The sequence below is a fragment of the Microtus pennsylvanicus genome, chromosome 9 (assembly GCF_037038515.1).
Source record: "Microtus pennsylvanicus isolate mMicPen1 chromosome 9, mMicPen1.hap1, whole genome shotgun sequence".
Taxonomy (NCBI): domain Eukaryota; kingdom Metazoa; phylum Chordata; class Mammalia; order Rodentia; family Cricetidae; genus Microtus; species Microtus pennsylvanicus.
The window spans coordinates 106,266,594-106,285,426 of NC_134587.1; the positions used below are offsets into that span (position 1 = coordinate 106,266,594).

The window sequence follows — 18,833 nt, forward strand, 5'->3', positions numbered from 1 at the left end:
TCAGCAACAAGACAAGGCTGTCCACTCTCTCCAAAGCTCTTCAATATCGTGCTTGCATTTCTAGAAATAGCAATAAAACAACATAAGAAGATCAAGGGGATTCATGTTGGAAAGGAAGAAGTCAAACTTTCATTATTCGAAGATGATATGATAGGGTAGATAAGCAACCCCAAAAACTCTGCCAAAGAACTCCTACAGCTGATAAACACCTTTAGTAATGTGGCAGGATACAAGATCAACTCCAAAAAATCAGTTGCCCTTCTATTCACAAAGAACAAAGAAGCAGAAAGGGAAATCAGAGAAGCATCACCTTTCACGATAGCTACAAAAAGCATAAAGTATCTTGGGGTAAGTCTAACCAAGGATGTGAAGGATCTATTTGACAAGAACTTTAAGTCTTTGAAGAAAGAAATTGAGGAGGATACCAGAAAATGGAAGGATCTCCCATGCTCTTGGATTGGGAGGATCAACATAGTAAAAATGGCAATTCTACCAAAGGCAATCTATAGATTCAATGCAATCCCCATCAAAATCTCAACAAAATTCTTTACAGACCTTGAGAGAACCATAATCAACTTTATATGGAAAAACAAAAAACCCAGGATAGCTAAAATAATCCTATACAATAAAAGTACCTCCGGAGGCATTACCATCCCTGACTTCAAACTCTATTACAGAGCTACAGTAATGAAAACAGCTTGGTATTGGCACAAAAACCGAGATGTTGACCAATGGAATCGAATAAAAGATCCAGATATTAATCCACAAACTTATAAACACCTGATTTTCAACAAAGGAGCTAAAAGTATACAATGGAAGAAAGAAACATCTTTAACAAATGGTGCTGGCATAATTGGATGTCAACCTGTAGAAGAATAAAAATAGATCCATATCTAGTACCATGCACCAAACTCAAGTCCAAATGGATTAAAAACCTCAATATTAATCTGACCACACTGAATCTGATAGAAGAGAAAGTTGGAAGTAGTCTACAACAGATGGGCACAGGAGACCACTTCCTACGTAGAACCCCAGTAGCACAGACGATGAGAGCAACAATGAATATATGGGATCTCCTGAAACTGAGAAGCTTCTGTAGGGCAAAGGACACTGTCATTAAGACAAAAAGGCATCCTACTTATTGGGAGAAGATCTTCACCAACCCCACATCAGACAAAGGTCTGATCTCCAAAATATATAATGAACTCAAGAAACTAGACATTAAAACTCTAATTAACCCAATTAAAAATGGGGTACTGAACTGAACAGAGAATTCTCAACAGAAGAAGTTCAAATGGCCAAAAGACATGTAAGGTTATGCTCAACCTCCTTAGTGATCAGGGAAATGCAAATTCAAACAACTCTGAGATACCATCTTACACCTGTCAGAATAGCTAAAAACAAAACATAACAAAAAACACCAATGATAGCCTATGCTGGAGAGGATGTGGAGTAAGTGGAACACTCATCCATTGTTGGTGGGAATGCAAACTTGTGTGGCCAGTTTGGAAATCAGTGTGGTGGTTTCTCAGGAAACTGGGAGTCAACCTACCTCAGGACCCAGCAATTCTACTCTTGGGAATATACCCGAGAGATGCCCAATCATACTACAAAAGCATTTGTTCAACTATGTTCATAGCAGCACTATTTGTAATAGCCAGAACCTGGAAACAACCTAGATGCCTCTCAATAGAAGAATGGATAAAGAAGGTGTGGCACATATACACTTCAGAGTTCTACTCAGCAGTAAAAAACAATGACATTTTAAATTTTGCATGCAAATGGGTGGAAATAGAAAACACTGTCCTGAATGAGGTAACCCAGAACCCAAAAGATGAATTTGGTATGTACTCACTCATAAGTGGATTATAGCCATAAATAAAGGACATTGAGCCTATAATTTGTCATCCTAGAAAAGCTAAATAAGAAGGTAAACCCAAAGAATAACATATAGTTATCCTGGATATTGGAAGTGTTCAAGATTGCTGGGCAGGGGTTGGGAGCACAGGAGTGTGGGTGGGGTGGGGATAAAGGGAGATGGGGAGAGAGAAGGTTGAAGGGGAGGATGGGGAGAGCTTGAGGGAATGGGATGGTTGGGATGGAGGAGGGGTGGATGTTGGAGCAGGGAAGTAGATATCTTAATTAAGGGAGCCATTTTAGGATTGGCAAGAGACTTGATTTTTAGCAGTTCCCAGGTGTCCAAGGAGATGTCCCCAACTTGTTCCTGGGGCAGCAGAGCAGAGGGGGCCTGAACTGGCCCTATCCTATAGCCACACTGATGAATATCTTGCATATCACCATAGAATTTTCATCTGGCGATGGATGGAAATAGAGACAGAGACCCACATTGGAGCACTGGACTGAACTCCCAAGGTCCATATGATGAGCAGAAGGAGGGAGAACATGAGCAAGGGAGTCGGGACCGTGAGGGGTGCACCCACCCACTGAGACAGTGGGGCTGATCTAATGGGAGATCACCAAGGCCAGTTGGATTAGAACTGATGGAGCACGTGATCAAACCGGACTCTCTGAATGTTGCTGATAGTGAAGGCTGATGGAGAAGCCAAGGACAATGGCACTGGGTTTTGATTCTACTGCATGGACAGGCTTTGTGGGAGCCTAGTCTGTTTGGATGCTCACCTTTCTGGACCTGGGGGGAGCAGGAAGGACCTTGGACTTCCCATAGGGTAGGGTAACCTGACTTCTCGTTGGACTGGAGAGGGAGGGGGAGGGGGAGGAGGGGAAGGAAGTGGGAGGAGGTAAAAATTTTCAAAAAAAAAACAATTAATTAATAAAAACTATTGAAAGCGAGGTCATGGATTCAATTAGTCTATATTATTTGTACGCACGTATACAATTTTCATACAATAAAAACTTGTCTAAAGAAAAAAATGTGTACTAACCATATTTTTAATTTAAATGATATTCGACTAATGCTTTACATACATTAATTGTAATTACTTCATTTGGATGCAGAAAACTCAGGTTCACTGTTTTTCTCATGTTTTACTATAGTGAACTTTCAATGTTGGGGATAGAGTACACACATAGACTTTCAGGTTAGGTAACTTTGGGGAAGGTACTATCTAATTTACATAGATATTATAGAATTAAAAGAAACATCTTTGGAGCAAAGTTATTGACTATAAATTTGACTTATTAAGGAGTCCACAAATATGCAGAAACACTGGAACCAGGTGAAAAACTATTTACTCAGAATATATGATGTGGTACTTTTGCAGGTCCTTTTTAATATGAGAGTTAAGAAACCCTGCTTTAAAATAGTTTCTGATATTCACAAACTGCTTCATGAGTATCAAATATTATTGTCCTGAAAACTTATTGAGTATATGAATATTTGGTAATGTTTATATTCCAAGTATCATTTTATACAGACTTTCATAAAACTTGTTGATTTGAGTACTTGTTACTTCTGAATGATTTGATTCTCCTGTATATTTTGTCACCAAAAACAATGTTATAATTCAATAGTTGGTGTATTTTTTTTTTTTTTGGTTTTTCGAGACAGGGTTTCTCTGTGGTTTTGGAGCCTGTCCTGGAACTAGCTCTTGTAGACCAGGCTGGTCTCGAACTCACAGAGATCCGCCTGCCTCTGCCTCCCAAGTGCTGGGATTAAAGGCATGTGCCACCACCGCCCGGCTGGTGTACGTTTTTTAAGCAAACTTCCTATGTTGATCTTGATTTTTGATTCTATAAACATGTTTTATAAGCTGACTAATGTGTGCCTAATGCTTTTAAAGGATTATATGCATAGGACCTATTGTCTATGAAATGTTCTGGCTTTCACTGACCAGTGCATTTATCTCTTAGCGAAATACAGTGACTTCAAATGTTCAGTTTTGTGTGGAAGCAACTCCATGAGGAGTTGTTCAACATTTACTCTTTTGGCATTCTTTCCAAAATCATCATGCTTATGATATATTATGGATAGTAGATAGAATGTAGATTCTAAACTTAGAGTATATATTTTCCATTTGGAAAACAAATAGACTGTTTCTGGAGTTGTGTGACACTGATTGCTTCAAAGAAGTTAAAATGTGATTTATGTCATTAAAGTGAGTGTCTGATGTAGTGAAAGTGCTAAGTGTTTAAAAATAGGTTTATCCTACTGAAATATAATATCAAGTGAGACTTTCAAGTACATGTTTATATACGTGGATATATACATATAATGATATAGTATATGCAATGTGTTATATATAATGATATGATATATAAAATGAGTTATTACCACCTAAATTGAGGAATAATTCAAAGCCTTTGTACAGAAAAATATTTTCTCCTTTTTTCTTCCTCCATTAATTATAGCCACTCCCTAGAGACTGGAGGAACACTGACCAATTTGAGTAATGAGCTCTGTAAGTGAGATTTTATGGGCAACAGAAAGACAATAACCAGCTTTGCTAGTCATTCTGCTCAGCAGCTCAATTAGTTATGAATATCCATGTCTCTTCAGACACAGCCTTCTGCATTGAGAAGTGCCCCTTTGTAATCATATTCATATCTAGGACAGAGATTGACTACTCATTGCACACAGAAAAGAGAGAGCACTTCTTATCTGCACATAATTGTGATGTTCCAGCAAGGAAGAATTCCGACTCAGTAAGTTCAGAGGGAGATTTTTATGTTGGTAGAAATATGAGAATTATTGATTTTTTTTTTCGAGACGGGGTTTCTCTGTAGCTTTAGAGGTTGTCCTGGAACTAGCTCTTGTAGACCAGGCTGGCCTTGAACTCACAGAGATTCACCTACCTCTGCCTCCCGAGTGCGAGAATTATTGATTTGTTATCATGAAACTCCAGTTATGAGCACTTATATATTATTGTTCTTAGTTGTGGTGAGGTAAAAGAAAACTTACTCGGGAATTCTATTTAGCCTACAATATTCTACTTTACCTAAATGTTACCCACAGCAATAAAATAAATACCCAAAGCAAAAAAACCAAAGAAGATAAGATTTTTCTGAACCATTTGTAAAGCAGCATATTCTGTAAGCAGAATAGAATCACCTTAACATCATTTTCTTTTGGACCTTAAGACAAGTGATAAATTATATACTTGTTCTTCATTCCTGGGTATAATTTTCCAGTATATGAATAGTAAACACATTACAATGGACTTATAGGACATAAAGGATTATAATATTTTAACTATGCCAGGTGTGTTGAGAAATAATGTAATTACAGTCCTCATAACTGAGACTGTTTTATATTGGCACTCTTTTCTCCAGAGTACTTTTTAAAAATAAAAATAAATAAAAAATGTTCACACTTGCTTGTCTCTTTTTGAAAACAGGATCTTATACCAGGGAAATATTTTCATGTCCCTTTAAGACTAAACTAATTACAGAATTCTTACTATGGGGAAGATTTCTTGATTTCTACTCGATTTTGCTTGGATATTTTCTCAGATCTCCAAGGAAGGCAAAGACTTGCACCACCACCAACATGGCAGGAAAGCTACTCAGAGATTACAGAAATAATAAGCTTACAATTGTTCACAATTTGTTACACCACTTTAGGACCTCTATGAAGCTTTCCACATTTTTTTATGGTACAAAATGTCAAAAATAAAAAATCTCAAAAAAGATAAGCTATTAGTTCTGGAAACTATATTAACACTTAAGATACTAATCAGACTTACAGAAAGAATATACTTGATACATTCTGGTGGGTTGTTAAGATCTTGCAAAATCTCCTTAAATATTTCATACAACATTCTTTAGAAATAGGCATGGCAATTGAGTTTTGTGTATTTTTAGATCCAATAACTATTTTTGTACCTTAAGTAAGGACCTTTCATATGATTGTAAGAGATAGAGAGACATAATAGAAAAATAAATTGTGTTTCAACCATTGAAACTGTCCTTTCATGTATCATAACAGGTGTGTAATCTCTGTGGTTTTAGATTAGTCCTCTTCTCCTATCTTCATTTTCATTGTTTCAGAAATGTTTTATGGAATTAGAATAGCCCATAATTATGCTTATGTCCTGGCCATCTAGGATCCATTATTTATCTAATTACATCCACACTCATCAGTTACTGAAAAATTAGAATTCTGACTAGTAGAAAAAGAAAAAGGAGACATTGACATTAAGGTAACAATGCAAGAAAATGGAAACACAATATTAATCTATACTTTCCATTTTTTGGTTGAAAGCTTAGTGCATGCATACAATGTGTTTTGATAAGTTCCATTCTTTTTCCCTACTATTCAGTTTCCTCACACACACCCATCTTCATGCATTTTTAAAATTTTCCCAGTCTACTTATTGTTGCCAGTATGAGTGTAAGTGCAGGGTAATCCATTAGAGAATCAACAGCCTAAACACTCGCTGGATTAATATGAATACATATATAGTAATGAATCAGTTCAGTTTCCAAAACCATCAAAGAAGGTTCTTTTTATAGTTGGTAGTGCTTAGTACAGAAAACCATGTATGGTCCAGTTACAGAGAATTGTGTGATGCTCAGGCCTAAATAAGCTACGTTTCTTTCCAGGTTGTAGCTCATTTAAACTGTGGTCTCCATAAAGTTGGGATTTCTATAGCGATGGAATTTTTTATTTTTCCAATCTCTTGCAATGACCATTATTTATTTAATTCCAGATTTCCCTTATTTACCACACATGCAAGCAAAGTGACTTTTATTCTTACTGTTTCCACTGATGAAACATACAGACAGGTTAGACATATTCTCAGCATGAGATTTCTGAAGCAGTACTGAAACACCATTTACACTAGGCCTCTAATTTTAAGAAAATATGTCCTCTGTTGGAACCTAGTGGAACTATAACTATTAAAATGGCAGTTTCTGCTTTGTTACCAAATCCCAATAGTTAAGGTATCAGGTGTGTTATGTTGTTGCAGCTCATGGATGAGAGGATATTGATAGATACCATGACTTTCTTCAACGTAAAAAACAAATGTTGATTACTGCTAATTACATTCTGTACTCCTGTAATGTTCAATAGCAGACAATTTTACTAACAACCTATGTCTTCTTTAGAAATCCTCATTCATGTGACATGGACAGTCACAAAAATTTCAAAGAATTTCTTAATAATACAACTCCGCTACCTAAATGAGGTAATTGGCTACAAATTAAAACATAACCATAGGTTCAGAAGTTACATTATTGCAGCTCTGAAATATTGCATATTCTGAACATAGTGTGAACCATTGCCTTATAGATAATAGAACTGAAACTATCTAGATATTCTTAAAAGCCTGATTTGTGTTTACTTATCAACTATTTTAAAAGGCAACCAAGTATTATAAAGCATCAAAACATAACATGTGATTCAGAATTCCATCTCATGACGCTGTCAGAAGATCCAGACCTTCAGCCCATTCTCTTTGGACTCTTCCTATCCACGTACCTGGTCACAGTGCTTGGGAACCTACTCATCATCTTGGCTGTTACTAATGACGCTCATCTCCATACACCTATGTACTTTTTCCTTGCACACTTGTCCTTTGTTGACATCTGTTTTATTTCTACTACAATCCCAAAGTTGATTGTGAACATTCAAACACACAGCGAAGTCATCACTTGCGTAGGCTGCATGATACAGATGTCTCTTTTCATACTCTTTCTAGTCATGGATGATATGCTTCTGACTGCCATGGCCTATGACCGCTATGTGGCCATCTGTTACCCCCTGCATTATCCAGTCATTATGAAACCTCACTTCTGTGTTTTCTTAGTTTTGGCATCTTACTTTATTAGCTTTGTTGCCTCCCAGGTGCATAATTTGATTATCTTGCAATCTACCTACTTTAACAGCATAGAAATTTCTAATTTCTTTTGTCACCCTTCTCAAGTTCTTAATATTTCCTTTTCTGATACTTTTACCAAAAATTTAGTGACATATTTTGTTGGTGCTATATTTGGTTTTCTCCCTGTCTCAGGAATCCTTTTGACCTACTACAAAATATTTTCCTCCATTATGAAAATCACCTCATCAGGTGGACAGTATAAAGTCTTCTCTACCTGTGGCTCTCACCTCTCTGTTGTCTGTTTGTTTTATGGAACGGGCATCTGGGAGTATCTTGGTTCAGCTGTGTCACACTCTCCCAGCAATGGCATCACGGCCACACTTATGTACACTGTTGTCACACCTATGCTGAATCCTTTCATCTATAGCCTGAGGAACCGAGATTTTGTTAATGCTCTGAAGAGAGTCTCTGTAAAAGGAAAGTTTAATCTCAGACACTGTTTCTAAATTGGGAAAATGAGTTAGAATATACTCAAAAGTTTAATATCAAAAATTTATTTATATCCACCCTCGGTTTTTTCACATAGTTTGAATGCTAATAAATGATACAAATTGAATGTGTTTTAAAAAATATACTTATAGTGATTTTAAAGCTTAAAACACATATGTTCCTCACTCATTTTAATCTTCCATGGGTTAGTTAATTCTCTTTGAAATATATTTAACTTCTTGTAATGTTACATAGCTGACTTGTTGAAATCTAACTTCAGTAGAATAATTCGATTTCCTGACACTTCTATATGTCCTAAATGCCTGCCAATATCTCATCAATAACATCATTCTTCCTAATGATGTTAAGTAAGGAATTACACTTTTACAGTTTCTCAAAAATATTTCAACATTTGAGTTTTCCAAACAATCTCATCATATTTACTAGTATTTGTTGTTCATTTGGAAGCACAATTGATCAAACTAATTTCCAAACCAATTTTTCTGCTTTTGGGGGGATCTAAAATTATCATTATGTTATTTCATCTCTTTGTAGATATTTTAATTATTTACTGCATTTAAATTTTTTTATACTCTTTGGGGCTGGAGAGATGGTTCAGTTGTTAGCAACACTGGCTGTTCTCCCAGTGGACATGGGTTCAATTCCCAGCACCCATATGACAGCTTACAACTCTCTGTAACTCCAAGATCTAACACAGTCATACAGACCTACACCAATGCACATAAAATAAAAATAAATTATTAAAATTGTCTATACTCTCTACCTTGATGCTTATTGACCCTTAGGAGAAGGAGTTGTTCTTTAGGCATAGCCACAAGAATTGGTCTCCCCGTGATTATTTGACCTCTGAATTTTGACATCTGGTTTTCTGCTACAGTCCTAAATTTTCATATGAGTTATTTGTAGAATAGTTCAACAGGCTCACCAAACAATATAAACTATTGTAATTGCCCTTAGTTACCTTATAGTTTCATACAGCATACTAATCAGCATGGATCTATACTCTTTCAAAATTGAACACAAATTGCCTACAGTCCAATTCCTGATAGAATGTCATATGAAGTGCAGTCTTTCTATATTCATCCCTATTTTTTCTTATTCCAATATTTCATCAAAATATCCCATTCTTTTTGGGATCCTATTCTCTTTGGATGTATACCTTGCTCAGCCTAGATGTAGTAGGGAGGGTCTTGGACTTTCCACAAAGCAGAGTGCCTTACCCTCTTTTAGAATTAGAAAGTGTGGGATGGGAGGTTATATGGAGGGTACAGGAGGAGGGGAGAGAGTGAAATTTGGATTGTTTTTTTTTAAATAATCTAAGGAAAAAAAGAAATAAAATCTGACACTAAAACATCAACAAAATCTTCCATTCTTGTCTTTCTAAATTATGTGCAGTCTCCTTCATCCCATTTCACAAAGTTTCATACATCCCTCATTCAAATTAATTCCACCCTTTTACAATACATTTACAACAGCCACAACACACCTCCTAGTGCACATTTTTACTATTAGTTCCTACCTCATTATTATCACCAAGTAAATACCATAGAGTTCTTAAGGAATGTAGGATTTATTTATCCTATGCTTTAAGAGAACACATTAAATCAAATATAGTAATGCAGTGTAGAGTTGTCCATTGTGGGGTCCAAGGACCATGTAGTTATCATATTTATACATTGGAATATTAGGAAACAGAAAGCATTATCAGAAGTGAAACTGACATGTAACCCTCAGAGAATAATATCTGTAAAATAATTGTTTTGTACACTGTGGAAATGTGTCACTCAAATTGGTTTAATAAAAATCTGAGCAGCCAGTCGCTAGGCAGAATTTTTTGCTCAAAGAGAATGCTGGGATGAAGATTGTGGAGTCAGGAGCTAGACATGGAAGAAACAGGAGAGCAACATGTGCAGCATAAAGTAAAAGTGATGGAGCCATGGGACATGGGACAGAGAATAAGTTAATAGAGATGACTTAATTTTAGTTTTAAGAGATAGTTAGAAACAAGCCTAAGCTATTGAACAAATTTTCATAATTAATAAGAAGTCTTGATGTGGTTATTTGGGAGCTGACAGGTAGGAGAGAAAAGTTTGCTTATAAGCTCAAACATGCTGGTCTACATAAACCTATCAGATGACATGCATTCAAAGTTACACAAACACTCTACTCAGCCCTACCAGCTAGGTATAAATACATCAACCATATGAGACTATGTATGAATCTTCTGTTCCACACTCTATGATATGCAGAAAAATGTGAATACAATTAATGTCAGCAAATTGCTTACTTTGTATGTATAGATATGCATGTTTTTTACCAATATTTTGATGTAGAAGGGTCTTCTGTCTATGTGTTACTTTCATTGGTTATATAAAGAAACTGTCTTGGCTTTTTGATAGGGTAGAATTTAGATAGGCGGAGTAGACTGAACAGAATGCTAGGAGAAAGAAAGCAGAGTCAGGCAGATGCCATGATTCTCTGGCCCGAGATGGATGTAGGTTAGAATCTTCCTGGTAAGCCATGACATCATGGTAAACACAGATTAATAGAAATGGGTTAATCAAGATGTGAGAGTTAGCCAATAAGAGGCTAGAATTAATGGGCCAGGCAGTGTTTAAATGAATACAGGAACTACAAAGACAAGTAAAACCAACTGAATACAAGAGATGGAAAAAAAGAATCTCAGGTGCTGAAAACACTATAGAGGAAATAAACTCATTGGTCAAAGGAAACATTAAATCCAACAAATTTTTAACACAAGACATCCAGGAAATCTGGAATACCATGAGAGATGAAATACAAAAATTATAAGAGTAGAAGAAGAACTCCAACTCAAAGGCACAGAAAATATTTTCAAGAAAATCATAAAGGGAAACTTTTCCCAATGTAAATAAGGATATCCCTATGAAGATACAAGAAGGTTCAGAACACCAAATAAATTGTATCAAAAAAATCCCCTCGCCATATAGTAATCAAAACACAAAACATACAGAATAAAAGAAGAATACTAAGAACTGCAAAGGAAAGAGGGCAAGTAACATATAAAGGTAGACCTATCAGAATTATATCTGACTTCTCAATGGAAACCATGAAAGCCAGAAAGTCTTGGGTAGATGTGCTGCAGAAGATAAGAGACCATGGATGCAAGCCCAAACAACTATACCCAGCAAAGCTTTCAATCACCATTGATGGAGAAAACAAGATATTCCAAGACAAAAACAGATTTAAACAACACATATCCACAAACCCAGGTCTACAGAAAGTAGTAGAATGAAAACCCCAACATAAGGAAACTAACTGCACCAACAAAAACTCAGGCAACAAATAACACCCCACTAGCAAAACCCAAAGAAGGGAAACACACAAATACTACTACCAAAAAATAACAGGAATTAACAACCACTTGTCATTAATATATCTCAATATCAATGGACTCAATTCACCTATAAAAAGACCCAAGCTAAGAGGATGGATATGAAAACAGGATCCAGCCTTTTGCTGTTTGCAGAAACACACCTCAACCTCAAAGACAAACACTACCTCAGAGTAAGGGGTGGGGAGAAGGTTTTCCAAGAAATGAACCTTCTTAGTTTCTTAACAAGGGAGTGTAGCTATCCTAATATCTAACAAAATAGATTTCAAACTAAAATCAATTAGAAGAGATGGAGAAGGACACTTATAATCATAACAATAACAATTCATCAAGATGTAGTCTCAATCCTGAACATCTATGCCCCAACACAAGAGCACCTACATAGGGGCTGGAGAGATGGCTCAGCAGTTAAGAGCATTGCCTGCTCTTCTAAAGGTCCTGAGTTCAATTCCCAGCAACCACATGTTGGTCCACAACCATCTGTATTGAGGTCTGGTGCCCTCTTCTGGCTAACTGCATACAAAATAAATAAATTAAAAAAAATCTATGTGGTGGAACTTTATTTAAAAAAAAAAAGAGCACCTACATATGTAAAAAAATGACTAAAACTTAAATTGCACATCAAACCACACACACTAATAGTAGCATATTTCAACATTCCACTCTTGCCAATGGACAGGTCAACCAGACAGAAACTTAACAGAGAAATAAGAAAATTAACAGAGGTCATGAATCAAATGGACTCGACAGACATATATAGAACATTACGCAAAAGATGAAACCTTATCTAAAATTGATCACATACTTGGTAAGAAACCAAACCTACACAGACACAAAAAACTTGATATAACTCCCTGTGTCTTATCATATCACCATGGATTAAAGTTAGAATTTAACATTACTACTCTCAGAAAACTTACAAACTCATGGAAATTGAACAATGAACTACCAAACCACCCCAGGGTCAAGGAAGAAGTAAAGAAAGAAATTAAAGAATTTCTAAAATTCAACAAAAATGAAGGTACAATGTATCCAAACCTATGGGACACTATGAAAGCAATGCTAAGAAGAAAGTTTATGGCACTAAGTGCCCACATTAAAAAAAATGGGGTGAGGGTGGGGTTAAAAGAAGGGGAAAGGGGGAGAGAGAAAGGAGAAAAGAAGGATTGGGAAGAGCTTGGGGGAGTGGGAGGGCTGAGATGGAGGAAGGGCAGGAGCAGGGAAGAAGATATCTACATTAAGGGAGCCATTTTAGGGTTGGCAAGAAACCAATCTCACTCATGAACATGATGCAAAAATACTCAATGAATACTGGCAAACCAAAGCCAAGAACCATAAAAAAAATCCACCATGATCAAGTTGGCTTCATTCCAAAGATGCAGGGATGGTTCAACACACAAAAATCTTTCAATGTAGTCCATCATATAAATAAACTGAAAGAAAAAAAGCATTTGATAATTTCATTCGATGCTGAAAAAGCATTTGACAAAATCCAATACCTCTTTATGAATATCTTGGAGAAATCAGAGATACAAGGAACATACCTAAATATAATAAAAGCAATATACAGCAAGCTGACAGCCAACATCAAATTAAATGGAGAGAAACTCAAAGTGATTCTACTAAAATCAGGAACAAGACAAGGCTGTCCACACTCTCCATATCTCTTCAACATAGTTCTTAAAATTTTGGCAATAGCAATAGGACAACAAAAGGAGATCAAGGGGATTCAAATTAGAAATTAAGAAGTCAAACTTTTGTTATTTGCAGATGATATGATAGTATACATAAGTGACCCCCCAAAACTCTGCCAGACAATTCCTACACCTGATAAATCCCTTCAGTGATGTGTCAGGATACAAGAACAACTCAAAAAAATCAATGGCCTTCCTATATACAAATGAAAAAGAAGCTGAGAGGAAAATCAGAGGAACATCACTGTTGTTGGGGTTTCTGTCCCATCCGGTCCTTGTCCTGCAGTTGTTAAGTCCCAAAGAAAGAGTTTTCTGTCCCATCAGGTCCCCCATCCATTTAGCACCAAGAAAAATCACACAGAGGTCTACATTAGTTATAAACTGATTGATTGACCTAGTATCTCAGGTTTCTTATTAATGCTTACAACTTATATTAGCCCATTATTAGCCACATGGCTCAGTACCTTTTCCTGCGAGGCAGTCATATCTTGTTTCTTCTGTGGCTGAGCCACACCTGCAGAAGAATGGGCTTTGTTCCCCAGAATTCCCCTGTTCTCATTGATCCACCTCTACTTCCTGTCTGGTTGTCCCACCTATACTTCCTGCCTGGCTACTGACCAATTAGCATTTATTTAAAATATAATTGACAGAATACAGACCATTCTCCCACACCACATCACATTTCACAATAGCCACAAATAACATAAAATATCTTGGTGTAACACTAACCAAAGAAGTGAAAGATCTATTTGACAAAAACTTTAAGTCTTTGAAGAAAGAAATTGAAGAAGATACCAGATAATGAAAAGATCTCGCATGCTCTTGGATAGGTAGGATAAAGACAATAAAAATGTAAATCCTAGCAAAAGCAATCTATAGATTCAATGCAATCCCCATCAAAATCCCAACACAATTCTTCACACACCTTGAAAGAACAATAATCAACTTCAGATAGAAAAACAAAAAACCTAGGATAGTCAAAACAATACTATACAATAAAGGAACTTCCAAAGCCATTATCATTCCTGACTTCAAACTCTATTACAGAGCTACAGTAATGAAAACAGCTTGGCACTGGAATAAAAACTGAGAGGAAGATCAATGGAATAGAATCAAAGACCCGGATATTAATCCACAAACCTATGAACACTTAATTTTTGACAAAGAAGCTAAAATTTTACAATGGAAAAAAAGTATCTTCAACAAATGGTGCTGGCATAACTGGATGTCAACACACAGAAGAATGAAAATAGATCCATATCTATCCCTATGCACAAAACTCAAGTCCTAATGGATTAAAGACCTCAATATAAATCCAACCACACTGAACCTGACAGAAGAGAAAGTGGGAAGTAGTCTTCAATGCATGAGCACAGGAGACCACTTCCTAAATTTAATCCCAGTAGCAGAGACACTGAGAGCAACAATAAATAAATGCGAACTCCTGAAACTGGGAAGCTTGTATGAAGCAAAGGATACAGTCAATAAGACAAAAAGGCAGCCTACTGAATAGGAAAAGATCTTCACTAACCTGCATCAGACAGAGGACTGATCCCAAAAATATATAAAGAACTCAAGAAAATAGACACTAAAATTCTAAATAATCTAATTAAAAATGGGGTACAGAAATAAACAGAAAGTTTTAAACAGAAGAATCTCAAATAGCCAGACAATACTTAAGGAAATGTTCAACATCCTTAGTCATCAGGGAAATACAAATCAAAGCAACTCTAAGATACCATCTTACCCCTGTCAGAATGGTTAATGTCAAAAATACTGATGATAGCTTATGCTGGAGAGGATGTGGAGTAAGGGGAACACTCATCCATTGCTGGTGGGAATGCAAGCTAGTACCGTCACTTTGGAAGTAAGTATGGTGGTTTCTCAGAAAATTGGGAATCAACTTCCCTCAGGACCCAGAAAAACCAGTCTTGGGCATATATCCAAAAGATGCTCAATCACACTACAAGGACACTTGTTCAACTATGTTCATAGCAGCATTATTTGTAATAGTCAGAACCTGGAAACAACCTAAATGTCCCTCAACTGAAGAATGGATAAAGAAAATGTGACACATTTACATATTAGATCACTAATCAACAGCAAAAAACAATGACATCTTGAATTTTGCATACAAATGGATGAAATTAGAAAACACTATCCTGAGTGAGGTAACCCAGACCCAAAAACTGAATATGCTAAGTACTTACTTAATAAGTGGATACTAGCTATAAACAAAGGATATTAAGCCTATAGGTAATGATCCTGGAAAAGCTAAGTAAAGATGGACCTTAAGAAAAAAAATATAGATCCACCTGGAAAGTGGAAACAGACAAGATTGCCTGACAAAATTGGGATCATGGGGTGGGGAGAAAAGGGAGGGTAGAAGGGGAAAAGGAGGCAAGAAAAGTGATGGGTAAGGAGAACTTGAGAGACTTGGATAGTTGAGAAGGAGGAAAGACAGAGATGAAAGAAAGGAAAGAGATATCTTGATTGAGGGAGCCATTATAAGGTTAGCAGAAACCTGGATCTAGAGAAATTTTCAGGATTCCACAGGATGTCCCCAGCTAAGACCCTAAGCAAGAGAGGAGGGGGGACCTGATCTTGACTTTCCCTGTCATTAGACTAATGAATATCTTAAATATCACCATAGAACCTTCATCCGGCAACTGATGGAAATAGAGGCAGAGACCCACATTGGAGCACGGCCTGAGCTCCCAAAGTCCAGTTGAAGAGTGGGAGGAATGAGAATATGAGAAAAGAGGTCAAGACCATGATAGGTACACCCACTGAAACAGTCTACCTGAACTAATGGGAACTCATCAACTCCAGATAGACTGGGAATGAACAAGCATAGGACCAAACTAGTTCCTCTGAATGTGGTTGCCAATTGCATGGCGGGGACAGACTGAGGGGTCACTGGCAGTGACACTAGGATTTATCCTTACTGCATGTACTGGCCTTTTGGGAACTTATTCTCTTTGGTTGTATACATTGCTCAGACTATATATAGTAGGGAGGGCCTTGGACCTTCCCCAAAGCAATGTGCCTTACCCTCTCTGAGGATTGGATGTGAGTAGGGTGGGAGGGTATGTAGAGGGAATGAGAGGAGGGGAGGGAGTGAGAACTTGGATTAGTATGTATATTGAAAAAAAGATAGTTTGTTTTCTTTTGAAATTTTTTTAAATTGCAATGGGAAAATGAAACAGAAAAGAATAGTCTTTTGTATACACTCTTCAAAATCTGAAATATTGGCAATATAATTATGTTTATAGAAATTTAATCACACCATAGAGAAGCCAGTATCTTGTCCCAAAAATGTATACACAGTAGTAGAAGGCTGATGTGGTATTCCCCTCTGTATGCTGTGAATAACATTGATAAATAAAGAAACTGTCTTGGCTTGTGATAGGGCAAAAGAATAGAGATAGGCAGGGAAAACTAAACTGAATGTTGGGAGAAGAAACGAGACTGAGTCAAAGAGAAAAGCCATGTAGCTCTATTGGAGACAGATGCAGGACAGAACTTTACCTGGTAAGCCACATTCATGTGACAATGCACAGATTAATGGAAATGGGTTAAATTAATATGTAAGAGCTAGCCAATAAGAAGCTAGAGCTAATAGGCCAAGCAATGATTTAATTAATACAGTTTCTGTGTGGTTATTTTGGGTCTGAGCTGCCAAGTGGCTGGAATGACCAAGCAGCCTCCCTACTACAAATTGGTGCTCCAACCTGGTCAACTATATCTACACTAAACCCGACAAAGCTTTGAAGGGAACTCCATACACAAAAACTCCCAAAAGTTTAGCCGTATTTTTTTCAGCTGGCCATTTGACTATGGAGCATTTAAATGGGCTTTGTAAACAGAGTACTGCAGTTTGCTTAATGGCAATATAAACTGTGTGCCTGAAAACGGGACTATGAGCATGGTTCACTGGCTGCCATGTTGGATTGGGCAGAGCCAAAAGACAAAGCAGTCTTAGTTGCTGCTTAGCATTTTAAGAAGCACTCCTGGACACAAAATAATTACAGATACGCAATAAAGACAGATTTAGATAAAAAAAAAAAGACCTCTAAATGGGTCACAGTGTTCAATAAATGTACGTAGGCTTGAAAGAAAGAAGAAAAAGAGTATAGAGAGTTATAAAAAGAAGTTTAAATGGCTTAAAAAATAAAACAAAGACTTTAAAGAGACAGAGAATAGCCATAGATTAAAGGAGTAAAATAGTAAAACAAATTTTAAACTTGTAGAAAAGTAATAAAGTGAAAACAAGCCACATAAAGATGCAATGTACACAGAGAGTCTGGCTTATATTATTGTTTCTGTTACTTTTTTGACATAAAGGAGCTAAGTACAGTGAGACATTTCATTGTATGGGCAGATAAACTAAACCAGCATATATATTTTAAAGGTATCTTGATTTCAGAATTTGGGTCTAAGGATATGTTGCTTTGTAAAAGAGATTCTTTTTTTTTGTTTCCATAGAGGATGAGAACCTGTGGATACTTCCTGGGAAAATAGAATAGATTTTTTTTGGTAGACTGAAGGTGGGTAGGAATGGGAAAGGGAGGTAACTGATGTGAGGGAAGATAGGATGGAGGTAAAGAAGAACAGCCATTTGCTATTTTATTGTGTACTTCTATGGTGTATATTAAGAGATGGCTAGAATTGCAGTACAGTGTGACAGGGATCTTCCTGGATCTATGAGGGTCAACCTAGTGAGAACATCTCATAATGGGGGATGCTAGTTTCTATTGCCCAGCTCTTGTAGCCAGACAATTCTTCTAGTAGCAGGACTGGGTTGCATTCAGTTGTTGGCTGATGGGTCATGTGAAGATTCCAAACAATCCATGATAATGCTAGAACAAGAGTTGCTCTCCACAGACTAACAGTGGGGCCCCATTGCAAATGACAACATGCATACAGCTCTTTGAATATGGAGAGATCAAGATGGTTCCTACAAAGAGTCTTCATCACTACATTCTATTTCCTTTGGCATGGGAAAGTACTGAAAAGGAAACATGAGCACCAACCTAGTCACAAAGACCTTTGACATACAGTCTGTCCTGCCTGCAAGTTGTGCTGGGCTAGTTGTGAAACAGAACTCATGGGAGTGACCAATGGTCTTATTTAGGATTTCCATGGTCATGATGAAACAACATGATGAAAAACAAGCTAGGGAAGGAAGAGTTTATTTGAACTACACTTCCACAAACTCACACAGGGAAAAATCCTAGAGGCAGAAGCTGATATCGAGGCCATGAAATATGACTTGCCTTCCCTTCCTTCCCCTTTACTCAGATTGCTTTCTTATAAAATCAAGGACTACCAGCCCAGAATGGAAAAACCCAGAATGGTCTGAGCCCTCCACCATCCATCTGTAATTAAGAAACTGTCCTTTCAAGGTAACTTATAATGACATTTTCTCAACTGAGGTGCCATCATTTCAGATAACTCTGGTTTGTTTGTGTCTGTTTTGTGATATAAGACCAGCCAGCACAACAAATGCTG

General features: G+C 36.8%; 2 protein-coding genes across 1 annotated transcript; one reads left to right on the forward strand and one right to left on the reverse strand.

Moving 5' to 3' along the window:
- The window catches only part of LOC142857872 (uncharacterized), a 94,205-nt gene that overhangs the window by 31,217 nt on the left and 44,155 nt on the right, over positions 1 to 18,833 (reverse strand).
- Positions 7,280 to 8,248, forward strand: LOC142856697 (olfactory receptor 7E24-like). The gene has a single exon (XM_075984366.1). The coding sequence runs from the start codon at positions 7,340 to 7,342 to the stop codon at positions 8,246 to 8,248; it is 909 nt and encodes a 302-aa protein (XP_075840481.1). The 5' UTR covers positions 7,280 to 7,339.